Raw genomic sequence first — 27,853 nt, 5'->3', positions numbered from 1 at the left:
TGATAAAGCTATGAAGGAAAATTCAGCAGCATAAGGGGCTAGAGAACAGCTGGGGGCTGTCGTGTGTGTGTGTGTGTGTGTGTGTGTGTGTGTGTGTGTGTGGTGGAGGGCTTTTTTGATAGAGTGAGTGGCTTTCGAGCTTAAAGCGGCAGGAAAGAGGAAGTGAGACACATGCAAATCTGAGGGAGGTATGAAAAGCAGAGAGAAGAACAAAGGTGAAGACCAGAGGTGAGAATGTACTTAGTATGCACAACGGTCTGTACTTGGGTTTGGCTTTGGTTCATGCACTCCCAGCAGTTGGGGGTGCCAGCTAAAAATTGTTTCAGATTGAATACTTGTTTGTCTGTGGTAAATATTAAAATTACCATTAGATAATGTTATTAAAAGTAATAGTTAACATTGTTAGCCCACCTCCTGCAATTTAAATTTTTTCGACCATTTTTTATCAAATAAAACCAAAGCTTTAAAGAATGTTAATATCATATTTTACTTCCACTTAAAATGGTATTTTCTATTTATTTTAACACAATTTTACCAACACCTCTCCCCCCCCCAATAAACAGGACTTCTGGAGACTTTTCAAAATAATAATGCATTACTTGACCAAATTCAAAAGTGTCTGGAGGCATATTTAGAATCAAAAAGAGTTATCTTTCCAAGGTAAGTTTATAAAGCAACCTACAATATTTTTAGTAGTGAAGACTATCCATTAATTTAAAAGAATATACTTAAAAACAAACTGTAACCTCAAAACATCAGGGAACCAGAATGAAACAAGAAAGATGCGATAATTGGTGAATCAATCCAGCTGATATCTTGATTGGGGAGTGTAAGGCTCAAGGATAAAGGTACAATATTTGGTGGAGGATTAAGTGGGTAGGTACCCGAGGTGCTGGAGGGTTCTAGGTCTCAGCATTGTTTCACTGTTGGGTGCACATGTGTGTGCCTGCCTGTGCATGCGTCCATAGAGGTGCATGCGAAAAGTCAGAGGACCCTCTGTTGCCTGAGCAGGTTTCTTTGCACTAATCGGTGACCTAAGAGTGTCACTGGAGAAGTTGTCCAAGAGATCATTTCACAAACTCCAAATGAAATTTTTACTCATCTCTTTATTCCAAAAACATACCAAATGTTATGTTCAATGCTAAAGATACAAAGAAGAAAAGGCTGGATTCCTGCCCTAATGGGGCTCATGGTTAACAGGTGGATAGTCATGTAAATAAACATTATAATACAGTTTTTTTTAAAACCAGGATAAACTATTTGATGGTGGCCAAAGTTCCCAACTTCATTCCTTAGGGCACACTGTACTGTAACACAGAGGACATTGGCAAAATGTTTCATCTTCCCTGGTATTTTCCTGTTAGTTGTTAAGGAAATGGCCATTAAGGTCTGTCCTTGGACAAGCACTGTGGCAGCCAGGGGTAGGTGCTTATTGGGTTACTTGGTTGAGAGGGGTTGTTGCTGGGGACCAGAAGAGGGTATGTGTGTCCAAGAGAAATCCAAGATCCAGATTTGGTTGAGTTTTAACAGAAGTGTTCAGGCTTTAAAGAATATACACAAATCTTACTAAAACATCCTTCAGGCAACATGGATAAAGATGAAAGAGTTTGAGGTTTGGAATGTGCCTTTTGTCTGTTTCACTCTTAATTGAGTGGTTCCCAAGTTGAGTCTCCCAAAGCCAGAGAAGATCTATATACTACTTTTGATACTTAAAGAAAACTGGAAACAAATTTACCGGTGATAATATTGACCACTGAAAAGCATCCGCTTTTATTTGTTCTTTTGCTTAGAACTGCATGAACTAGTTCTGCTACTGTGTTATGTCAGGAGGCTCTATGTGGTGTTGATTTCACCCTGCAGGCCTTCATGAAGACATACTGTGAGCTGCAGACCAAGTTAGTTCCTGGGGACACAAGACGAATACAGTACTATTCCTGCTCTCACAGAGCTCATGGTCCAATCTTTATAGTTATCCCCCTGTTTTGTTAGCTGAAAAAGAGGCATGGGCACAAATTAATTATTACTGGATGGTAAAAGTAGCAGGACTGATAGAGTCCAACCAAAAGCATCTTTATTTCTAACTAATAACTGCCTTTGCATTCCCTGCTGGGGGGCAGGTTTTTCCCTGCCCCTGGACCAAATCTTGAGCAGACCTCATGAATTTTCTGGTCATTCTCAAATAATAATACAAACAAACAAAAACCTCTTGTCACCTCAACCCAATAAATGATCTTTAATAATCAAACTCTGAACTTCTTTCAAAGTGAAAACTTCCCCCTTCCCTGCCCAAGATTGTTGCAGGTCTAAAGGCTTTAGTGATGATGAGGCTATGTGGTGATCAACCCTCCTCTCTCCCTATGAGGTTTCTGAGGTCTCCAGGTTTGGGGCAAGGGGAAGAGAGGCAAGGCAGCAGAGCAGCCTGACTAGGCTGATGCATATCTGGCCCCCTCTCTTCCACGTGGGGCCTGCCATGGGCTCTTTACCATTCATTCCCTCCAAAACCAAGAGATCTCTCATAGGTAGCCTCCTCCATTCCAGAAGTGAAATGTCTTCTCTGGCCAGGCCTTTATCCCTGAGCATCCAGGTATGCCCCTTCTCCAGTTCTTTACCTATGGTGTCTTCATGGCTCTAAATGGCCCTGGTGGGCAAGATCTAAGAAAATCCCATGCAGGATCACATTGGCATGGGCCACATGTGGATATTCACAGAACCAAATAAAGCTCCTGTAACCGCCCATCCATCTACCCAACACATTAGGTATTGAAAGCAGGGGGGTGTAAAGTACTAAGGCTAGATTCTAGGGAAAACAAATAATATATCTTCACTCTAGAGCAAATCAATGTCATAGCAAGAGCTAGCATTTTTTATAATTTTTTGAAAAATATCTATCTTTTATGTATCAGGCACTAATTCTGGATGTCTGAGATGCATCCACACTAGTCTCCATAACAATTGTAGAGACACGTGGTCTCCCCAGAAACCCAGGGCCGGTAGGTTGGAAGTTCAGGAAATCAGTAATTGGGAAAGAGATATGGCTAAGGGATTTATCTTTCATGTCTACATAAGGCTTTCCTTCACTTTGAAGTTATATTTTAAGTATTTTCTTTAATCCAGATTTTACTTCTTGTCAAATGATGAACTTCTGGAGATTCTGGCCCAGACACGAAATCCCCAAGCTGTGCAGCCACACTTAAGGAAATGCTTTGACTCCATTTCAAAGCTTGAATTTGCTCTCATGCCTCCTACTGAAGGAAAAATTCCTGGTGTGGAAGGAGAGCCAGAAAAGATTTACACTAACGATATTTTAGCGATGCTATCACCAGAAGGAGAACGGGTGAGGTGTTTTTGTTCATGATTCTTTATAGGGAAGCTTTGTTGTCCTTCTAGGGTTGAGGGTAGAAATTTACTGTCTGTCACTCTAAGCATTCATCAAGTGCTACCGCATCGTACTCTGTGGGCTCAGCAGTTTCAAGGATAACAAAGATGAAATTCTTGCCTGCAAAGAGCTCTAGTGGAGATACAGTCAAACAAATGATTGAAAAGTACCACAGTAAGTGCAGTAACAGAGGTGTGTGCTTTGTTCTTGGGAACAGAGTGGAGATAACTGGAGCCCAGCCTTACTCAACTCTCCACAAGAGGCAGACGAGTGAGCTGGTTAAGAGCGCTGAGTCTCCTGCCCGGCCACCTGGATTCAAATCCCATCCTTTAACCTCATCTATAAAATGAAGAATAGTAATAGTGCCTGATTAATGAGATGCTGAGGATTTTCAAATAGTATTTGAAATGTGTGTGTGTGTGTATATATAATTTACAAATAATTCTATGTAAATTACTTAGAACTGTACCCAGTGGGTGCTATGAAAGTGTTAGTTGTCATTGTTTGCTGTGGTGTATCCAGGACACTGGACAATGCCTGGCATACAGTAAACACCAAGGGAGTGAATGCATTAGCAAATTGTGGAGAACCACAGGACTTCACAGAGAGAAATCTCTCCCTCCCTCCCTCTCTCTCTCCCCTCTCCCCCCTTTCTCTCTCTCTCTCTCTCACACACACACACACACACACACACACACACACAGCCAAAGAAGATGGAGCAGAGACATGAGAGGGAAAGCATTTCATACAGAGGAAATGTGCGGGGAAATGCCAAGGATTTCAGTCCAGTTAGAGCAGGAGATGTATCCACGGAAGTGGCAGGAACCTATAAACTTTTTACTTGTCCTGAATTGACCCTCTTGCAAAAGAATTTGCTCATCACTAGTGCAGAAGAAGAGAAAGGGGAGGACCACGGTTAGGATCCAGGGAAAACATGAAAGTTAAAGGGAAGGTAGAAGAACTAAGAGACCCAGACAAGCAGGGCAGTCAGGTCACTGGAAGTCCAAGAAATAAATATGTGTAGGACTAAAAAGTATCAACTGGACTTGACAACTGAAAGAACATTGGTAACCTTAATGACCTTAACAAGTTTAGAGGAACAGTTGGGGCCAAAAATCAAATGGCAGTAAGTAGGAAAAGAAAGTGAAGGAATTCATGTAGACACATATACTCCTTTTTTCAGGGATTTGGCTCCAAAGGGAAGCAGTTAAAAAAAAAAAAAAAAAAGGAGGTAAAGAGAGATGTAGAGTGGGACATCAATAGAAGTTTCTAGTATTTGTGGTTAGGCTTCAGTGTGTCAGGGTTCTGTTATAGAAGTACAGAGGATGTGTGGCTGGCAAGTGCCACACTGAACATGTTATCATTGCTCTGATTGTCCGCTAGGTTAGCTTGGGAAAAGGCCTGAAAGCCCGGGGCAACGTGGAGGAATGGCTTGGTAAAGTGGAGGAAGCCATGTTCACTTCTCTGCGTCGCCTGAGCAAAGCTGCCATCGCCGACTATCAGGGGAAACCAAGGACAGACTGGGTGACTGCTGGCCACCCTTCTCAAGTAACACACTCCTTAAATGTCCACCTCTGAGTCCATTGCTGGTGAGATGCATCCCATACTTAAGGACCATGTTTCCATGCAGGTGATCCTGACCATTTCTCAAATAATGTGGTGCCGTGATTTGACTGAGTGTCTGGAAAGAGAAGATGGTAACCACATAGAGGCCCTGGAAGATTTTGAGAAAGTAAACTTTGAGGTGAGATGTTTAACCGGGTGACAGTGAATATAATGCTGTGCAGGATGGTCTCAGGAGATTTTTTTGATTTGGCTAATGCAAGTCACATACTTCAGAAATTTTAATGTTCTGACCTGCCTTACAAAGCTTTGGGGTTCTTACAAAAACCATTTATGTTCAGGTTTTCTTAGGAACACTACCTTGATATTTATAAGCATAAGAATGCTTATAAAAATAGGAGGAAAAGACCATTTGAAGAGGAAAATCTCAGAATTATAATGGTTTGCAACATTTAAGGAGACTTTGTATTTAGTAGGTCTTGGATATCTCTCACAGAAGCTTATTCAAATCCTGGAAAACCCCAGGATTTGTGCCATTTCTACTCTTAGGCTTAAGATGTGCTTTTCTACCATTCTAGAGAATCCTCAGGCAGCCAGCAATAACACAATAAATAACTGAATCCAAATACCATTCTACAAGAACTTTTAAGCTATAGTTCAGGAATGCCATTTTACAGCTATGCCCAATCTTTAACTACAAATTTAATTCTACTTCCAGGCAAGTTTGCATTTTTTTTTTAAATTACCTTTGAAACAGAAAAGGGAAGAAACAACTTTCTTGACATGCAAGAACACCATCTCTTGAGGACTTCATAGAATTTCAGGTCACAGGGGCGCCTGGGTGGCTCATTCAGTTAAGCAGCTGCCTTCTGCTCAGGTCATGATCTCCGGGTCCTGGGATCAAGTCCCGCATCAGGCTCCTTGCTCTGTGGGGAGCCTGCTTCTCCCTCTCCTCCCCACTTGTGCTCTCTCTCACTATCTCTGTCTCTCTCTCTCAAATAAATAAATAAAATCTAAAAAAAAAATTTTTTTTAATTAGTTTTGGCAAATGTCTGCTGCAAATTTAATAGTAAAAAATAGAAAAAGATGGTAAAAAATATAGATATGTAAGCTGATTTTTGAAAATTCATTATGACAAGTTTTCTTTTGATTTGTAGAGATTAAATGCCCTGGCAGTGATAGTTCGAGGAAGTCTTCCAAAATTACAGAGAAACATCATAACTGCCTTAATTACTATTGATGTACATGCAAGAGACATAGTCACTGAACTTGTTCAAGCCAAGGTAACTTTTATTTAAGTAAAATCATATATTTCTTCCTGAAATTAGTGCATCTAATATATGTATCATTGTTACCACTTATACAGGTAGAGGAAGTCAATTCCTTTGACTGGCAGAGACAACTGCGCTATTATTGGGATGTAGATGTGGATAATTGTGTGGCTAGGATGGCGCTCTCTCAGTACACTTATGGCTACGAGTATTTGGGTGCATGCCCAAGACTAGTTATTACTCCTCTCACGGTAAGTTAGTGATGAATTAGGTTAATCGTGATACAAATGCTTTCTTAAAATAGTCTTGAAAAGGGGCGCCTGGATGACTCAGTCGGTTAAGCATCTGCCTTCAGCTCAGATCATGACCCCCGGGGTCCTGGCATCGAGCCCCACGTCGGGCTCCCTGCTCAGTAGGGAAGTCTGCTTCTCCCACTCCCTCTGCCCCCTGCCCCACTTGTGCTCTCTCTCTCTCTCTAAAATGGATAACTAAAATCTTTAAAAAATAGTCTCGAAAAGTTCCATCCAACCTTAACTCTTCAAAGGATTTGCCATGAATACATCTTTGTGAAGCAGAGATGTGCATCATTACTCATGTGCCTGGATCTTTGAGTATATCTCAATTGCTATAAAACCTTTCATAGAAAATAATGACCCTCCTCCTGTAGAAAGGAAGAGACTTATAAATTTTTATGACTTGAGTCAGTTCCCTTCAATAATGACAATTTCTGCATTTCTTCAGGATCGCTGCTACCTTTGCCTCATGGGAGCTTTGCAGCTCGACCTGGGAGGCGCGCCGGCTGGTCCTGCAGGTACTGGGAAGACAGAGACAACCAAAGACCTAGCTAAAGCTCTTGCCATCCAATGTGTGGTCTTCAACTGCTCCGATGGTTTGGACTACAAGGTACGTGCCAGCATCTGAACACTACCATTAAGTGCTTTATGGGCTTTCTCACTTGCAACATGGCATGACAAAAAAAGGAGAGAAGGGGTGATGGCAAGCAAGGGGGAAACTAATAAGACAAGGGATGGTCAAAGTGGGATAAATAGAGCAAGGGAGAAGAGTCAACACAAGGTGGGTTGAGTGGTCCAGATAAGAATCAAGGCCATTGAGGGATCTACTAAATGGTGGCAAAATTAAAAGTCTTTTCATGTCACTAAATAGAAAAAAATGAGATGAGATACAAGATATAATAGCAGGGAAATCTAGGAACAAGGAATAAGCTTACAGGAAGAGATGAGCAATTCAGAGAGTTGTGTATTAAAAATGAAATATGTAGGAGGTGAGAATGCATGGTAAGATTTTTCAGTACAGTAGTTCTCAAAGTTTTTGGTCACACCTTATTCCCCTTCCAGGTTTTCATAGCACAAAGTAGCATATGAAACACTTTCTGAAGTCCCACAGTTAGGAAATCTATTTACCTTTATTTAATTCAGCAAATCTGGAATATATTTAACCAGGGGTGCCTTTTGGCCACTAACACACAGAGCTGATAGTCTCATTTTTCTGAAAGTTACATGAATGCCTGTATAATGTCTGAATTTAGAATATAATCATTTAAATTGTCCAAGTAAACTGTAATTCATTCATTTTTACAGAGTAAATCATACTTACTTTTCAGAAGCATCTTCAGAAATTAGTGTTTCATAGGACATGTTCTTTAAAAACCCTGATCCTTTTTTTAAAATTTAGGGAAAAAAAGATGTTGCTGGGAATGTCTTTTTATTAATAAGCAAAAAATAGTTGGGGCACCTGGCCGGCTCAGTCGTTAATCATCTGCCTTCAGCTCAGGTCATGATCCCGGGGCCCTGGGATCAAGCCCCACGTCAGGCTCCCTGCTCGGCGGGAAGCCTGCTTCTCCCTCCCCCATCCCCCTGCCTGTGTTCCCTCTCTCGCTGTGTCTCTCTGTCAAATATATAAGTAAAATCTTTAAAAAAAAATAGTGGAAGTGCAGCACAGGCAGAAAGTTGTTTCACAGGAGCAGAACAAGAGAGGAACAAGAGGGCGCCTGGGTGGCTCAGATGGTTAAGCGTCTGCCTTCGGCTCAGGTCATGATCCCGGGGTCCTGGGATCGAGTCCCGCATCGGGCTCCCTGCTCCTTGGGAGCCTGCTTCTCTCTCTCTCTCTCTCTCTCTCTCTCTCTCTGTCTCTCATGAATAAATAAATAAAATCTTTAAAAAAAATTAAAAAAATTTAAAAAAAGAGAGGAACGAGAGACTAGAAAATCTCAGCAAGGGTGAATCAGGAAAGGTGACTTCTCTCCCTTCAGCACAGGTGCAGAGGTGGCCTCTGGTACACACAAGAAAGAGTCTGGGAAACTGCTGTCAGCAATCCAGGGGAGAATTCATACTCCCTAACATCCCACCTTTATGGGGATCTGCTCCCACTGCTATGAAGTGACCTCATTATCTCAGCAGAGATACATCAAGTTTTATGATAGTGATGATTTTTTTTATCTTGGCCATAATAATTTTGGTTGTTTTCAATCTTCTCAACTCAAAATTTGAATTTATACACCTGAATCCATCTTTTAATGATTAGGTAGTCATCGCTTAGGCTCAATCATTCCCGGGAACTGTGCACTCCCAAAGGTACAAGTGTGTCCTGTGTGACACTTCAAGCCACAGGATGCATACATATGATTCAGTTATCTTAGACTCTAGAGCAGGAGTCAGCAAGCTTTCTGGAAAAGCCCAAGTGGTAAATATTTTAGGCTTGCAACTTGTCATTCTTTCTGCTGTTGTGGCATGAAAGCAGCCACGTATCATATGTAAATGTAATATATCATGAACGAGCATAGCTGTGTTCCATTAAAATTCCATTCACAAAACAGGTGTCAGGCCAGATATAGCTGTGGTCTGTAGTTTGATGATCCCTGAAGTGCCAATTATATTCAATGATAAGAAATTTAAATATTTATTTATTCTTATTTATACTCTACCTTGTTCCATAAGGATTTATTACACTAACCTTTTAAAATTAAAGAAATATCGGGGCACCTGGGTGATACAGTCAATTAAGCGTCAGACTCATGGTTTCAGCTCAGGTCATGATCTCAGGTTATGATCTCAGGGTTGTGAGATTGAGCCCCACATCAGGCTCTGCGCTTAGCATGAAGTCTGCTTGGGATACTTTCTCCCTCTGCCTCTGCTCCTCCTGCTCGTGCTCTCTCTCTCTAAAATAAATAAATACATCTTTAAAAAATAATTAAATTAAAGAAATATATACATGTGAAAAAATTCAAACTGTATAGAAAGATCCAAAGTTAAAAATAACAGATTTTCTCTCTATTCACATCACCCAGTTCTACTCTCCAGAGACCAAGTTTCTGATTGTATTTGTTTGTTTTTACTTCTTCTGGTGATTGCTATTATCTATAAAAATTTGTGTCTAGGGCGCCTGGGTGGCTCAGTTGGTTAAGCGACTGCCTTCGGCTCAGGTCATGATCCTGGAGTCCCGGGATCGAGTCCCGCATCGGGCTCCCTGCTCGGCGGGGAGCCCGCTTCTCCCTCTGACCCTCCCCCCTCTCATGTGCTCTCTCATTCTCTCTCTCAAATAAATAAATAAAATATTTAAAAAAAAAATTTGTGTCTATTATGGTATTTGTATATATCAGTTTTGAACATTATCTGCCAACTTATAAAATCAAGATTTTATTAGATATAACCCTCCAACTTTCTGTTCCAACTTCACTTTCTGATTTTCATTAGTTTATATAATTTTGTCTTACCATGTCAAGGTTTATGAAGTTGCACTATTCTAGAACTATAATTATGCCTTCTTTGCTTTGTCTGGGGGTTGAATTTAAAAATGTAGGCCCATTGGGCGCCTGGGTGGCTCAGTTGGTTAAGCGACTGTCTTCGGCTCAGGTCATGATCCTGGAGTCTCGGGATCGAGTCCTGCATCGGGCTCCCTGCTCAGCGGGGAGTCTGCTTCTCCCTCTGACCTTCCTCCTTCTCATGCTCTCTGTCTCTCATTCTCTCTCTCTCAAATAAATAAATAAAATCTTAAAAATAAAAAATGTAGGCCCATTATATAGCACTTACAATATCAAGGATGACTCATAATGGAATTTAATGGAATGATCAGGCTCATAGAGAAGGATCAATACATACGTCATGAACACTGCCATTCAAAGGAACACATTCCAAGACAAATACCATATGATTTCACTCATATGTGGGATTTAAGAAACAAAACAAATGAGCAAAGGGGAAAAAAAAAAAAGAGAGAGAGAGGCAAACCAAGAAACAGACTCTTAACTGTAGAGAACAAACTCATGGTTACCAGAGGGGAGATGGGTGGGGTGATGGGTGAAATAGGTGATGGGGATGAAGGAGGGCACTTGTGATGAGCACAGGGTGATGGATGGGATTGTTGAATTGCTAAATTGTACACCTGAAACTAATATCACACTGTTAACTAATTGGCATTTAAATAAAAACTTAAAAAAAAAACAATAAAGGAACACATTCTAAGCATCAGGATTAATGGGTTTCAATTTCTTTTCAGCTTTCTTCTTCTAAAGCAGTGTTTTGTCACCTTTACTTTGCTTGTGAATCACCTGAAGATCTCATTATAGTGCATATCCTGATTCTGGAGATCTAGGGGAAGGCCTGAAATTTTGTATTTCTCAAATCCCCTGGGTGATGTCAACTCTCACTGGTGCACTTTGAAAAGCCAAGTTCTAGAGCAGTGGTTCTCAAAGTGTTAACTCTGGACCACCAGCATTATCGTCACCTGGCAACTTGTGAGAAATGCAAATTATCAGGCCCCACAGCAGACCTACAGAGGAAGAAACTCTGGACCTCTTATATAAAGGCACTAACTTCTAACACAGCCCAGTATTCACATAAAACTAAACATAAACATAACGTAAACATAAAGCACAAAGTCGAATGGCATTATTTTGATTTCAGATGATGGGGCGCTTCTTCAGCGGTCTGGCACAGTCAGGGGCCTGGTGCTGCTTTGATGAATTTAATCGAATTGACATAGAAGTTTTGTCGGTCATAGCACAGCAACTCATTACCATTAGGAATGCCAAAGCCGCAAAGGTAAGGTGTGGGCAATTGTCCATGGAGGTAGCATTTCTGAAGTCTGTTGCACTTTAGGAAGAACGATGCTAACTTTAGCATGTCTACCCATGTTTCCGGTGTAATTGGTGAGTACTACAGCAATAAGACGTAGTTGAGTGAATTAATTCCTCATCCAGGCAACACAGAAACAACTATATGTCACACGCTGTGTGGGGACCTGGGGATACGCAGATGGTGAGACTCAGTCCCTGCTTTCCAGGAGCTCTGTTCTTCCCACCCCAACACCCATGCACGCACACACGCATGTGCACACGCGTCCACCCACAGCCTGTCCCTGTCCCCTCCACCTCCTATTTTCCTCTTCTTGTTCTTGCCTTTGACATTTACTTCTCTGTTACGTTTCTCCCCTGTATCTCTTCTGGACTCCACTGCCTTCATCGTGGCCCCCAGGCTCAGCCTAGTGCTGGCAGAAAAATGAGAGAGGAACCCTGCAGAACTCAAGGCTCTCAGCCAATACAAACCAAAACAGGCTTGCCAGTTGTTTAATATTTAAATACTCGCTGCCCTGAGTCCCTAGAGGGTCCCCAACCACTATCTTCCTAAAAAGCACCAGATCTTTGCTAGATCCAGCCATGAGGGTTCATTCTGGTGTAGCAGGGGGGCTCTGGACCTAGCTGTAGCTCTAGGGATGGAGGCCATTCTCACCGGAAGGTGCCCTGATAAAGAGTTGTTAAATGTTTTGATTATCACCTCTGCAAAAAAGCAAATTACAGAACAAGTAAAAAGAAAGCAGAAATTGGACTTTAGTGAGTCACTAAATTGTACAAGGCATTGTACTTTTCATTTATTTCATTTTCACACTAAAGCTACATGAAGTAGAAGGCATTTTCCCAAGGTTACAGATGAAAAGGATTCAAAGAAATTTAAAAATATTTCTGGGGACACCACAAACCAAGATATTCACCTAAATCTATGTGACCCCAAAGTCTGAGCTCCTTCAACTACACACTCTCTTGCTTCCCACATCCTCAGAGGAGGCCTGTATTAAATGCAGGGACCTCCAGATACAACATTACTCATAAGTCACTATTACCTTGCTGAGCATATAGCTAAGAGCAGAGCATGGGGAGTAAGAGGGAAGGACCAACGAGAATGGAGGCAGGATAGAAGCATTGCCAACTGGAGGGCAGCAACATGAGGTAAAAGGAAAGGAGGAAGACATCTGAGATAGTTGGAGTGGAATCGATCCCCTGGAATAGATGAAAAATAGCACAAACAGCCATTTAGTGGCTGCAGGACTGGTCTCCATTGTACTACCCAGCATTTTCTCCTCTGGGCTATGACACATCTCCTGGTCTTCCCTGTATTTTTTGTGTCTGTTAATAGTGCCTTCCTCCCATGGCCCAGCTAGAAACCTGGCATTCATCTTGGATTCCCCCCCCCCCCATTACCATCAACCCCAGAATCTAAGCCATCATCAAGTCCATTTAATTGTATCTGCTAGATGCCTCTCATCCCTAATAGTAACTCCATAATTCTGGATCTTATCTTTGTTCAATAACAGTTCCTTACTGGTCCCCCTCTATAGTTTGTCCAGCCTCTCTACTGCCACCTTTGATCCTATCACTCTGCCCAAAATTCTTCTCTGCTTCCCCCCACCCACAGGACAAAATCCAAATTCCTTAGCCCAGCATGCAAGACTCTTGATGCTCAGGCCTCAGCCTAGCTATGCTTTCCTCTTGGAACGTTACCCTTTAGCAAAGTGAATATCTGGTCATTTCCTGAACATGCACTGCTCTCTTTGACCAGATAGCTCCCCCTGCTTATCCACATGAAAGGCCCTTCTTCATTCTTCAGGGCCAACAGGCTTCCCTGCTCCTCCCGTGGACTTTGCACACACCTCCCATGGAGCATCTGTTGTACTGCTCAACCACAGATTCCATATCTGACTCCACACTGTAGGCCTGGGAGCTTCTTGGGGGGGAGCCCGAGTGAGTCTCTCTCAGCTCTCCACCTCCACACCTAACCCTATGCCTCATCTGCAACAGATGCTCAACAGGTGTTTGCCCTTGGATGAAAGTGAAGGGGTGGTGCCAAGAGTAAGAGTGGGGCCTCCAACACCCAAGGACTCAGATCCCATTAGAATTTCTTAGGGAATACCAGAAAGTAGGGATGGAGAAGGTTTCAGGGCCATTAAATCTAACTTAAGTTGAGGAGTCTCAGTAAAAGAGGTTGAGGCCTAAAATATTACAGGGCTGGGCCAGAAAGGCAGAGACAGTTTGGGCAAAGCAGGAGCAGAGAAGCAAAAAAGCAGGAAATACTGAGCCCAGAAGAGATTGGGAGTGGGTAGTACAGAATCAGGAGGGAAACATTCCGTGTCGTCCAATAGCAGGATTCACTGGGCTGGTAGTCTTTGCTTGAATGTTCCATACACAAGTTTTGTACTCAAGTGGTGTTTATGTGAAAGAATTTCCAAATGTCTAGAGAAGTGTTAGCTTATACTCTCTCTTTCCTTTAAACAGCTGTCTAGATTCATGTTTGAGGGGCGGGAAATAAAGTTGGTCATGACTTGTGCAGCTTTTATCACAATGAATCCTGGATACGCAGGCAGAACCGAATTGCCGGATAATTTGAAAGCCCTGTTTAGACCCTTTGCAATGATGGTTCCGAATTACGCTTTGATTGCAGAGGTGAGCTTCGCACTATAAAGCAGAAAAAATTTAAGCATGTTTTATTTACCATTTGATTCTATGGAGGTAGAAAGTTTCCTTTATGATTGCGCCCTGGCAAAAGTTACACATTATTGTTTGCTCTTCATGTAGCTAGGACTGTTATCACCTAGAATGTTTTGGTGTGTATGCATGTGTGTGTGTAACTGCTATATCCCCAATGCCCAGAATGGTATCTGGAATAGAGTAGGCCCATAAAACTGGAATGAATCAATGAATTTAATTGTCTACATCATTTCATATCCGGATTCTGAGGCCAACTGCAGTGATTTGAGTAGGTTATGGATTGAAGAAAGGGTCCACACTCACCTCCACTGTTGTCATCCAATTTATTTAACCAAGAATGCAGAAACTTATCAGAAGCAAGGTAGCCTCCTAGGGCAGAGGAAGGCTGCAAACCTGTGTAGCTTCCCTTGATACTCAGGGAGCCTAAAGGGAGCACCCAGCTATCACTGATTCTGTCCACAGGGTGGTGTTCCCACCAGATCAGAGAAACTCAAGTCTTGCCTCTGTACGCAGGCCTTGTAACACCATCCAACCTCCACGATGCGAACATTTTCAAACAGGGGCTCTACTGTTCCTTGAACCCAATGTCACCAAGGCCACATCTTCATCTACAGAAAGAAAGCAGAATCACTGCTCAAGCATCCCTGTGTAATATCCCACCTGCCACCTTCTTGTCACACAGAAAACCCTTTTCCTTGCAATCTTCATATTTCTTTGTTAAATGATATAACAACTTGGAGAGGTATAATGCCTAACGTAGATTTTGCATACATTGGTATTATGCTAATATATTGCTGTCAATACAATATAAGAAGCATTGCATTGTACTTTTCCATTCTAGGTAATTCTATATTCGGAAGGATTTGAATCCAGTAAAATATTAGCAAGAAAAATGACCCAGATGTATAAGCTTTGCAGTGAACAGCTCTCTCAGCAGGATCACTACGACTTTGGCATGAGAGCTGTAAAGTCTGTACTGGTCATGGCCGGGTAAGAAACCAAAGAGGCCAAGAGTGAAATTCTAAACCATGTAAGCAAACAAATGGCTAATTCACAGACGGCTCTTAAAGCAACATAGAGAGTGACTCGGAAATGCTAGCTGCCGCCATCATCATTTTACCTTGACACTCCCAGGCCACAGTCAAATGGGGCCTCTCTCCTCATCACACGGCAGTCCTGGTTGGCCCCACACTGAACCCGAGTCTCTCGACCAGGCTTCGGCTAGCTTTCATTTCCTCTGAACTCATCGTATATTATATGTTGGGTTTCAGCGTACAAAAGCCTTTACCTTACCACCTTAGATAGAATGACTAGACTTAAAAGGCACCATTTGTTATGCATATACAGTAAGGTAGACCATACCTGTAACCTGAGAAAGCCTGAAGGGTTGAGAGAAACTTCAGTTTCCACATTCTGACCTCAGTCCAGGTTTACTTCCTAGGCTCTGCCTCTGCCATTCCCATATGGTGCAACACTGAGCTGCTTTGTAGTTTCTAGTAAAGCAGCTTTCTAGTTTTCTTCTTTTTAGGCCCCAATTCTCCCCCCCCCCTTTTTTTTTAAATATTTTATTTATTTTTGAGACAGAGAGAGGGTACAAGCAGGGGGAGAGGCACAGGAAGAAGCAGACTCCCCACTGAGCAGGGAGCCCAATGAGGGACTCGATCCCAGGGTCCTGGGATCATGACCTGAGCCGAAGGCAGACGCTTAACCGACTGAGCCACCCAGGTGCCCCCAACTTCTTCCTTTATAACCTCTTGAAACCTCTACCTTTGGAACCCCCACTTTATCCGGAGTCTCTGAGGGAATTGACCTTCTCTCTAGCCCTTTTTAGGCCATGACTCACTGGTTCTTGCTCCACACATCCAGGGCCCCTTCTGTCTGGCCCCTATATTCCTGGGCCAAATCTCCCTGCCCTTCTCTGTTCTTTCTTTCAACCTCACAGATACACTATTTTCCCCCTTTATAAGATTGCCATGTAAAGACCAGGGATACTAAGGGGTTCAGATACACTTGCACTCCAGGAACACAGCCACAGGCCAGGGGGCGAGACAGACACAGGAGCAAGTCATCTAGGATACAGTGCATGGGGGCAACCATAATAGGGCCATGCCTAAGGTTCACTGAGGAGGGCCATAGAGGAACTTTCTGGAGGAGAGAGTAACTAGGCTGGGTTTTGAAGGAGAAATAAGAGGTGTCAAAAGAGCAAAGAAGGACTTTCTGGGCTGAGAGAAGAAAGTCACAGGGATGTGAATCATTATGGTGTATTCGGGAAAGCGTAAATTCAGGTTGAATAAAGTCTGGATTGATGCAGGGAGGTTTAAAAAATACCTTTGTCATTCTCCTCAAGGCCATGTATCCAGTGCCTGATCTGTCCTTGTGCTCTGATGGAGATGGACAGTGGGCATGCAAGGAAAAATGATCCTCTCCTTCTAGCAGGAATCCACAGGGGGAGAGGTGCCTTCCACAGCTTTTTGCAAGTAGAATCCCTAACCTACAGGTTTGGAAAATCATGCTCAGAAGTACTGGGTTCTTGCAACATCATCTGAATTATCCCTTTAAATTTAGGTCTTTAAAAAGGGAGAATCCAGACCTAAGTGAAGATGTGGTGTTGATAAGAGCTTTACGAGACTCCAACTTGCCAAAATTCCTAACAGATGATGCTCTTCTGTTCAGGTAAGTTTCTAGACATTACAGAATAAGGCATAGCTGCTGTGTAGAGGTGAAGGATAGTCTGCTCTTCAGTTTTGTCTGTCTCTAACAAGGTAATAACATCCTTATCTTTTCTGGAGATACTTTTTACAGTTTAAAAAAAATACTAGTTTTAAAATAAAGATCCTAAAGCTTAAGCAACAATCAATCATTTCTCTTTTTCACAGTATTGGTCACTAGGCTGTATGTCATACAAATTAGCGTTTGGTTACAAGTTCCTGACCTAAGAGAAATTCCTGACCCCAAAAAAACAGACTTGGGGCTTAACATAAATGTGAAGGCTTTTATCTATTTCTACTTTCACTATTAAGTTTTATATTTATCCAAGTCATATATGTATGTAGTTGTAAAAACTATCATAAATTAGTCTCATGAGAAACAGTACGTCCATGCCCTTCACCAACTCCCACTTCCTAAAGGCAAGCATTTTTCAGTTCTTTATTTGTTTGTGTTATTTCCCTCCGTAGTTTTAAGTACTGTGTTTATGCTATTTCTTGATTTCTGTTTTAGGTATGCTCTATAGAGTAAACAGGAGATGAGGATATGCACATGCACCTCTCCCTCTCCCACCCCACCCCACGCCCCGCAGTTACATTGCAGTCTAACTGGAGCTAAATGTCCAGGGTTCCCACACTTTATTACAGCTATAGAAATAGTATCCACAGCTGAGCTACATTTCCTTTGTTTTATTTCCTTTTCCCTGCATTTGTTAATTGTCTTAGTTTTTATTTTTTAATCCTTTACCTAACTTTCCTATAGATTTATCAATAATTTATTTCCAAATTCTGCCAGGGTATGTGTAAATCTCCTCTTTAAAAAAAACCCCTTCAGGGTGCCTGGGTGGCTCAGATGGTAAGCGTCTGCCTTCGGCTCAGGTCATGATCCCAGGGTCCTGGGATCGAGTCCCACATCGGGCTCCCGGCTCAGCGGGGAGCCTGCTTCTCCCTCTGACCCTCTCCCCTCTCATGCTGTTTCTCTCTCGCTCGCTCTCTAAAAAAAAATAAATAAAATCTTTAAAAAAAAAAAAACCCTTCAATTATATAAAACATTCTATCAAATTTGTCTCCTTGAAGCTCTCTGTCCTCCTGCTCTAATCTGGACTGCTTGCCCATTATCCTGGTGCACATTGATCATCCTGGGATGTCCATTTATGACTATGCTGGAGTTCCCTTTGCTTTTGTCCTCTGTCAGATCTTCTGAGTAGACACATGTCTACTCCCTTTTGGCAGAACACAATGATGAAAATTCCTATACATTTATTTTTACACACCTGTGATACTTCTATAAATGAGATTCTAGTAAATAATCCTAGGTTTTATAGAGTATGGATATTTTTAATTTAGATAGATTCTATTAGGATGTTGTCCAAAGATATTTACATTTATATAAATTATTTTATGACAATACCTATTTCCTTTTAAATGTTTTAGAGAGTGACCAAAAGTCATACGCTATTTTAATATGCATTTCTTTAGTTATTAGTGCCATTGAGCATTATTTCTTGTGTTCATTAGTCATTTATATTTATTATTTTTAGAGCGTATTTCTATTGTGTTCTTTTTCTTATTGATTTGTAGGAAATCATAAACTTTATCTGGTATAAAAATTGGAAATACTTTTCTAAAGCCTTTTCTCTCACACATTTGTGTTTTTTTCTTGTTTGTTTTTATTTTTTTACTTTACCAGCTTTTTAAATAACAGTTGTAGATTTCTTGTCTTCCTTAGAAAGACCTTCTTGGCTGGGCTAGATTGGTGATGAGTGTTAAAGAGGGCAGTTGTTTTGATGAGCACTGGGTGTTGTATGTAAGTGATGAATCACTGATTTCTCCAGAAACCAATATTGCACTGTATGTTAACTAACTAAAATTTCTTTTTTTAGAAGATTTTATTTATTTGAGAGAAGGAGAGAACATGAGCAGGGGGAGGGGCAGAGGGAGAAGTAGACTCCCCACTGAGCAGGGAACCCCAACGTGGGGCTTGATCCTGAGCTGAAGGCAGACGCTTAACCAACTGAGTCACCCAGACACCCCTAATTAACTAAAATTTAAATTTAAAATTTTTTAAATAAATAAATAAAATAAAGACCTTCTTAACCACAGTGTTGCAAAATATATCTGTTATATTTTCATCTAGTATTTTTGTTGTCATCTTATACTGAAGCCTTTATTATATCTCAAATGTATTTGTGTATATAGTGTGAGGTAGGGATTTAGCTTCTTTTTTACCCATAGAAACATCCCATATTGTCTGCTTCTCACAGAAACAATTATTTCTCCTTTATTCCCTTTTTTTTAATCTACTATTAGTTTCTATTTCTATTTCCATCTTATTTTTCTGAATATCCATACAGTAATAAGCATGCATAAATGCTTTTGGAAAAAGTTGAGATTAAATATAATTTTTAAAATAAACTGATAAATTCATCACTTTCTGTATGTTTGATACTATGCCATGTACTGTGGACAATACAAACACATAAGAGATATTCCTTACCTCAAAAAGCTCCCAATATACTTAAGAACATTGGTCTACTGTACAAGAAACAAAAAAATCATACACAATATCAGAGAAATGTTAGATTCTGGTATAACACATAGGACAGACTAGTATTGTGCATGTTCAGAAGAAAAGATTAAGGGGAAAAATAAGACTCATTGTAATCAATGATTGTAATAAATTAATTGTAATAAATATTGGGAAATATCAATGACCAATGATTTTATTTTTGTTTTTTTCAGTGGAATCATATCTGATCTTTTTCCTGGAGTCCAAATTCCAGAACATGATTATGGTATATTGCAGTCAACAATTATAGATGTCATGAATAGACAGAATCTTCAGCCTGAGGCATGTATGGTTAAAAAAGTGATACAGTTCTATGAAACTATGCTGGTAAGACATGGTGTGATGTTAGTTGGGCCAACAGGAGGTGGCAAGACCACAGTTTACCAAATACTGGCAGAAACTTTAGGGAATTTGCGAAAACTTGGTGTAGACAATCCCTTTTACCAACCAGTTAAAACATACGTTCTTAATCCTAAATCAATTACAATGGGTGAATTATATGGCGAAGTTAATAACGTAACCTTGGAGTGGAAAGATGGTTTGATGGCACTAAGTGTCCGAGCAGCTGTGAATGACACTTCAGAAGACCATAAATGGATCATCAGTGATGGGCCCGTGGATGCTCTTTGGATTGAAAATATGAATACAGTGTTGGATGATAACAAGATGCTTTGTCTGGCTAACAGTGAGAGGATCAAACTCACACCTCAAATCCACATGCTTTTTGAGGTAAATATATATGCCTTACTGTGGAGTGAAATCACTCATTAGATTGGCATGCCGTCATCAATTTTTTTTCTTGTTGAGATGTCATTTACTATCTGTAAGGCCTACCATGGTGTTTTGTTTACATCCTAAATTGTTTACATCCTTATCGAATTGTCCTTTTATAGTAGAGTGTGCATCCTGAGAACTAAAGACTCTCAAATATTCCTGTTTCCCTAGAAACAGGAAATACAATAAATTCTATCTTCCTCAGCACTTGTTTCCTTTCTTTTGGAAATAGTTAATCAATATATTAATGGTGTTACATGATTTGAAATGCTTTCTAAGTTAAAAAAAAGTAGTTATATTTACTATGAATAAATTATCTCTCTGTGGTATGAATATTTGGTGAAGAGATTGGAAAAGGAACCTAATACAGCTATAAAATATTCTGGAAGATACCACCCCTGCTGTACCCATCCATCAAACAGGGATTGAATGCCTGCTATGTGGCTAGGTGTTCAGCTAGGGATGAGATATAAGAATGAAAAAGTGAAGAAGACAAAAGCAAAGAGGAGGAAAAAGAAATACCTCTACTTTCCCATAAGGATTTGACATTATCCTCTTAAGGGTTTTTTTCACCTTATGCCTCACTTATCTTTCCTCCTCCATTTTTGATTACTTAAGGCTGTCCCTCTCCCTTTCATACAAAGTGTTAAGTTTAAACATGTGATCCATTAGCATTGAAGGGGGAAGAATTAGGAAGTATTGTTAGCTATTTTTTGTTCAACTTCCTTCCATTTAGGTGCAAGATCTAAGGGTTGCCTCTCCTGCAACAGTCAGTCGATGTGGAATGGTGTTTGTGGATCCTGAAGAACTGAAATGGATGCCTTATGTTAAAACATGGATGAAGAGTACTTCTAACAAAGTAAGTACAACCAGATACTCCACAACATATCCATTGGTCAGGATGGAGGCCCTCGCGTGCCCAAATTGTAGTAAGTTAAGAGACCTCATTGTGCTTTGTGGAGGGAATTCCAGCACCGTTACCTAGTGCCTCTCCCTAAGAATTCTTGAGATCCTCCCAAAATGTATATCCCCCCCAAATCTGTCCTCATTATCTGTTACCTCAGCCTGCCAAGCTGCCTCGCCACTCTGATTCCTGCCCACTCTGCCTGGCCTCTCCCCAGATTGTTTCCTCTCCCATACAAACACAAACTGCTTCCTTAAGTCCCCTAAACACAGCCAGAACAGGCGGGGGCATTCTAGAGGGGATGGGGGTGGGGGGATGGGTTAGCCTGGTGACGGGTATTAAAGAGGGCATGTACTGCATGGAGCACTGGGTGTTATATGAAAACAATGAATCATGGAACCCTACATCAAAAACTAATGATGTATGGTGATTAACATAACATAATTTAAAAAAAAAGACTTTGCAGAAGGCTTAAGATAATGAGAGGGAATCACAATAAAGAAAAAGAGCATTTTAATCTAGGCGCTGTCATTGTTTTTAGATTGTAGGAGCCCCTAACACCTCTGAGAGAAAAGAAAACCTTTAGTTTCCCTCCCACCCAATCTTAGGTCTCTGACCCAAGATGTGTTCTAACCTCAAAGGAAACATTCCACATTATTATATGGGACAACTCAGGTCTCTATCACCTTCTGCACCCTCTCCATTCCAAAATAGGAGTTCTCTTTGCCTTAGCTTAGCAAGGGATTTTTTGAAGTGTTGTGCCCCATCCCAGCCCCCATCCAGGAAGCCGTCTTCTTTCTGCCTCTCCCCCTATAAAGATGAATCAGAAAACTATTGTTTGTTTTTTTCATTCTTAGGCATCAACATTTGAACAATAATATGTTCTAGTTTCAGAGTACATTATTAAAGAAAATAATTCTCAGAATTGAGAATGTATCATGACTACTGTAAGATTTTAAACCTTCCCAAATATACTTTTCTTTTTAAATTAATAGGCTATATTACTTAGGGCACTTTTAGGTTTATAGAAAAGTTTAATGGAAAGTACAGAACGTTATCATATACTCCTTCTCCTCCAAACATAGTTTTTCCTATTAACATCTCCCACTGGTGTGGTACATTTCTTAAAAGTGATTTGTTAAAATTGATGAAACATTATTGATACATTACTGTTAACTAAAATGCATAGTTTACATTAGGGTTCACTCTCTGTGTTGTACAATTCTGTGGGTTTTAACAAATGTGTAATGTCATATATCTACCCTTACAGTATTATAAATAATAGTTTCACTGACTTAAAATCTGTGCTCTACCTATTCATCCATCCATACCCCCTCCTAACCCCTAGCAACCACTGATCTTTTTACTGTCTCCATAGCTTTGCCTTTTCCAGAATGTCATGTCTTTGGAATCATACAGTATGTAGCTTTTTCAGATTGGCTTCTTTCACTTAACAATACGTTTTTAAGTTTCTTCCATGTCTTTCTGTGACTTGATAGCTCATTTCCTTCTGGTTCTGAATAATATTCCATTGTATGGATTTACCAAGTTTATCCATTCACCTGCTAAAGGGCATCTTGATTGTTTCCAGGTTTTGGCAATTATGAAGAAAGCTCCTATAAGCATCTGTGTGCAGGTTTTTATGTAGACATAAGTTTTCAATTCATTTGGGTAAAATATCTAGAAGTGTGATTGTTGGATCATATGGTAAAATTTTATTTAGCTTTATAAGATACTGCCAGTTTGTCTTCCAAATGCCATTCTGCATTCCCACCAGCAATGAATGAGAAATCTTGCTGCACATCCTCACCAGCATTTGGTGATTTGGTGTTTTAGATTTTCACCATGCTAATAGTTATGTCTCATTGTTTTAATGTGCATTTCTCTAATATGTGATCATGAGTGTCTTTTCATATGCTTATTTGCCATCTGTGTATCTCCTTTGGTGAGATGCCTATTCAAATCTTGCTCATTTTTTATTGGGTTGTTTCCTGTTTTTGAGCTTTACAAGTTCTTTGCAATTTTTTGGATACAAGTTCTTTGTCATGTATGTATTTTGTAAAAATTTTCTCCCAGCCTGGCTTGTCTTTTCATTCTCTTAACAATCTTTCACAGAACACAAGTTTTTTGTTTTTTGTTTTTAAGATTTTATTTATTTATTTGACAGAGAGAGAGAGAGCACAAGCAGAGGGAGCAGGCAGGGAGCCTGATGTGGGGCTCAATCCCAGGACCCTGAGATCATGACCTGAGCTGAAGGCAGACGCTTAACCGACTGAGCCACCTAGGCACCCAGAATACAAGTTTTTAATTTTAACGAAGTCCAGCTTATCAAATTTTCCTTCATGGATTGAGCTTTTGGCATTGTATCTGACACCCATTTCCAAACTTAAGGTCACCTAGATTTTCTTATCAGTTATCTTCTAGAAGTTTTTTAGTTTTGTTTTTCACATTTAGGTCTGTGATGCTCTTTGAGTTAATTTTTGTGAAAGGTGTAATAATAGTGTCTACATTCATATTTTTTTGCATGTGGATGTCCAGTTGTTCCAACACCATTTGTTGAAAACACCATCCCGGGGCGCCTGGGTGGCTCAGTCGGTTAAGCCTCTGCCTTCGGCTCAGGTCATGATCCCAAGGTCTGGGATCTAATTCCTCGTCAGGCTCCCTGATCAGCTGAGAGCCTGCTTCTCCCTCTCCCTTTGCCTGCCACTCTGCCTCTTTATCTTTCTGTCAAATAAAGAAATAAAATCTTAAAAAAAAAAAAAAAGAAAGAAAGAAAAAGAAAAACACCATCCCTTCTCCATTGGATTGCCTTTGTTCCTTTGTCATAGATCAGCTGACTACATTTGTATGGGTCTATCTCTGGGCTCTCTACTCCGTTCCATTGATCTTTGTGTCTGTTCTTTTGCCAGTATCACACTGTCTTGCTTACTGTAGCTTTTTAGCAATTCTTGAAGTCAGATAATGTCAGTCTTCCAACTTTGTTCTTCAACAATGTGCTGTTTTGGGTATTTTGCCTCTCCATATAAACTTTATAATTGGTTTGCTGGTATACACAAAATAACCTGCTGGTGTTTTGATTCAGACTACAGTGAATCTATAGATCAAGTTAGGAAGTGCTGACATCTTTATAATACTGGATCTCCCCATCTATACACATTGAATAGCTTTCTGTTTACTTCGGTCATCTCTGTCTTCTTTCACCAGACTCTTGTGGTTTTCCTTATTTAACTCTTGCACATATTTTGTTGGAATTATACCTAAGTACTTCATTTTTTGTGCTAATATAAATGGTGTTGTATTTTACATTTCAAATTCCAATTATTCATTGCTGATATATAGGAAAGCAATTGACTTCTGTATCTTAACCTTATATCCTGTAACCTTGCTATATGTGCTTATTAGTCCCAGGAGTTTGGGGTCAATTCTTTGGCATTTTCTACATAGACAATCATGTCATCCATGAACAAAGACATTTTTTTTCTTCCTTCCCAATCTGTGTACTCTTTATTTCTTTTTATTGTCCTACTGCATTAGCTAAGACTTCCAGAACAATGTTAAATAGGAATGATGAGAGGGGCTGCATTCTTTTTAAATCTTTGGGAATTATTCCTTTTCCTTACATAGATAGTTAAGTTGCTGTTTTTTTATGTTTCTCATTTTTAATTGTTCTTAATTATAAGACTGCATGAAATATATATTGACAGGTAACAAATGATTATAAAATAAACACCTCTGTACCCAGTACCAGATCAAGATGTAGGACATTGTCCACTACCACTACCCAGGATCTCCTCCATATGTCTCTCCCAAATCATAGATTTTTTTAAATTTCAATTTGTTTTATATCTTGTGATGTTTATACCCTTTAATCTAAAAGTCACAGAATATATTGTAATACACAGATTTAAACTAACCCATTTCTAAATTTAATTACATATTTTATCGGGTCTTATGGAAATATTATTTGTTTGTATGATTTTCAGCTGAATGAGGAAACCCAAGAATATATATTGAATCTTTTCCAACGTTATGTTGATGATGGTTTATATTTTATCAATAAAAAATGTGGCCAAGCAATCCCACAAGTGGACATCAGCAAAGTTACTACACTCTGTTGCTTATTGGAGTCTTTGATACTTGGGAAGGATGGAGTTAATTTGACAATGGTATGAAAGGTTTTTCTCACTGCTATAAAGCTAGGAAAATGAGATTGTTGTATAGATGCTTTGCAAATAGATAACTAACTTTTCTATAAAATGATCATTTGATTTTCAAGTTAATTTTTTGCAGAGTAATGATTGTGACTAGATTCATAGAATCTCAAAATTGGAAGGAATGTAAGAGAACCTATAGTTTACTCTTGTACTCAATGTTTAAATTCCCTACAGTCTGCAACACATTCCCAGTATGTGTCTAATAGCTGCTTACATACTTTCATGCAGGTGTAAACAAAGTGTTAACAGTCAGTTGAAAGACAACCTTGAGCTTTTTTCTACCTTGCCATTCATTTTCTTGTACTAGTATAAAACATTGCTCTGTGAACTATTGAGTCAACTGTAAGAAACATATACTATACTCTTTTTAAAATGCATGAGTCTAGACAAAAGAAAACAATCTTCAGGCTTTGAAATTAAGGATGCAATTTATGTTAACAAATAAAATACTAAAATTCTTTCTTTTTGTTCTTTCAGGAACAAACAAAACTGAATACAATACTATGTCAGACTTTCATATTCTGTTATTTATGGTCTTTGGGTGGTAATCTAACTGAAAACTACTGGGATTCTTTTGATACATTTATTAGAACACAATTCGATGATAATCCTGATGCCAGGGTAAGAGCCAAATAAATTTCATTTTAACATAATAACTCTGTATCATTAAAATTAAATTTCAAGACTAAAATTTTGAAACACTTAGTTCTACTGCAAATAAAAATCCTTCACTAAAAGAGTTTAAAAAATTATTCACTTTTTTAAACCATAGACAATACTTATTGTATTAAAATTTTTAAGAATCCTCTCCCAGCCATATGAAGAAAGTAAGGTATAAAAGTATATAAAAACTCCCTACCATAAACAAATATTGAATTCTAGTTAGTACATTTATTTTTCACAGTGTTATGGTTCGGCAATTCAGAAATTACTTTCTATACATTCTAAAATTGAGCAAATGAATAAATATGTTGAGGATAATGTCAACCAGGTTTCTCACTGTTAGGAAAAGGATTTACAAATATGAAAGGGGAGAGATTAGAAGGCACCTGTATTCTTGCATTGGAATTGGAAGTCTTGGTACTCATAGATCAAAAAATGTATATACATATATGAAAATTAATACACATATTCATACATACATAAATTTCCTAATTCTGGTGCTGATAGGAACTAGAAGAAAGGATACCCCAAGAGCAATGAGCGTACCTAGTATGCTAATTTCTAAATACTGTTCTCCATGAAAGGGAACCAAGGCTTCTTAATGAAATAGCTCCTTGGAATGAATCCAGGAGTAGGACAGGGGAATGTACAAAATGAACCTAAAACATCTTCTTATGGCATGTAGCAAAGATGTGCTCAAAGAATGATCACACATGTCAAAAGAACACAGGAGCCAGTTTGAGGGACTGACCAAATCTGAACAGATTTGAGCATCAAAATAAATAATAATAGTATGGGATTACAAGCATTTGCATGAAATAAAAATCTATGAGTTCATACTCATAACAAAAATATACCTGAATAAATAAATAAATGGGGGAGAAGGCAGAGCTCTTTCTCATAGAAGAATACCATTTAATCTATATAGGAGAAATGATGGAGTTAGAAAGTCATTACTTTGCAGCTGTCATAGTAATAATTGATTTAGCAAGAATCATCAACGGATGCCAAAACTAGTGGGTGAAGACTTGATGACAAACAATGTTTACATAGTTTCAAAGTATCTCCTACAAATTACTGATTAACTGCAAAGAGAAAAATAGTATTGTTACAGTAAAGAAACCTTGCAAACACTACTTTAACTAAGAAATCAACGTCATCAGTATTAGGACAAACCTGTGCCTCCTGATACAGAGCACTGAGAAGGACAAAACCTCACTTGTGAAGTATTCCTTTCAAACATGCATGACCTGAATCTAATTATGGGAATACACCTGGAATACCCAAACTGAGGAGTATTCTGTAAAATAAACTGGCCTATAGTCTCCAAAATTGTCTGTCATGGGAGACAAAGAAAGCTGAGGAACTTTTCCAAATAAAGAGACTTAAGGGATATAACATACAATGCATATCCTGTATTGGATCCTAGACTGGAGTAAATATAGCTGTAAGTGGCATTATTAAAAACACTGGCAATATTTGAATTTGGAATGTAAATTAGGTAATAACATATCACTATTCAACTTTCTGATTTTGATCATTTTACTGTGACTATATAAGAAAACATTCTTGTTCTTTAGGAAATACACACTCAGTTATTTAGAGTAAGGTGGAATAGTGTATACAATTAACTCTCATAGAGTAGAAAGAGCAATAATAAAACAAGGGGGCAAAATGTGAACCATCAATCTAGATAAAGAATATATAGAGTTCTTTGCACTGTTTTTTTAACTTTAAGTTTTAACTTATATCAAAGTAAAAAGTTACCAAAAGAAGAAAAAAATTCCCTAAGAATCTGAGCTCTATGGATTAGGACCTTCTAGTAGATATGAAACCCTTCTGGATCCCCAACATGACTGTATCATAATTGGACAGGATGGGCCATTTTAAGGACAGTTGGGAATTTGAGACAGATCCCTCTGGGTCAAGAGAAATGATCTGGGATCATCAAAGGGCAGTAGGATATGGTCCAAAGCAAGCATTGAGTATTCATTTCAGCAAATATTTATTGGAAATCTGGTACATGGGTAGGCACCATTC

General features: G+C 39.5%; 1 protein-coding gene across 1 annotated transcript in view; it reads left to right on the top strand.

Moving 5' to 3' along the window:
- DNAH6 (dynein axonemal heavy chain 6) overlaps positions 1-27,853 on the top strand; it is a 244,011-nt gene that overhangs the window by 104,433 nt on the left and 111,725 nt on the right. The window contains exons 24-38 of the mRNA XM_035001185.1: positions 564-660; positions 3,115-3,334; positions 4,760-4,924; positions 5,007-5,120; positions 6,097-6,222; positions 6,306-6,461; positions 6,952-7,113; positions 11,130-11,267; positions 13,772-13,939; positions 14,826-14,974; positions 16,550-16,657; positions 19,432-19,987; positions 20,769-20,891; positions 24,920-25,102; positions 25,628-25,771. Coding sequence (XP_034857076.1) covers positions 564-660; positions 3,115-3,334; positions 4,760-4,924; positions 5,007-5,120; positions 6,097-6,222; positions 6,306-6,461; positions 6,952-7,113; positions 11,130-11,267; positions 13,772-13,939; positions 14,826-14,974; positions 16,550-16,657; positions 19,432-19,987; positions 20,769-20,891; positions 24,920-25,102; positions 25,628-25,771 — 2,609 coding nt within the window. The remainder of the gene's footprint in view (positions 1-563; positions 661-3,114; positions 3,335-4,759; positions 4,925-5,006; positions 5,121-6,096; positions 6,223-6,305; positions 6,462-6,951; positions 7,114-11,129; positions 11,268-13,771; positions 13,940-14,825; positions 14,975-16,549; positions 16,658-19,431; positions 19,988-20,768; positions 20,892-24,919; positions 25,103-25,627; positions 25,772-27,853) is intronic.

This window comes from Mirounga leonina, unplaced genomic scaffold, assembly GCF_011800145.1.
Source record: "Mirounga leonina isolate KUSES-001 unplaced genomic scaffold, KU_Mleo_1.0 Mir_125, whole genome shotgun sequence".
NCBI classification, from domain to species: domain Eukaryota; kingdom Metazoa; phylum Chordata; class Mammalia; order Carnivora; family Phocidae; genus Mirounga; species Mirounga leonina.
The sequence above is the reverse complement of the archived record's forward strand: the minus strand, read 5'-3'. Positions and strand labels throughout refer to the sequence as shown.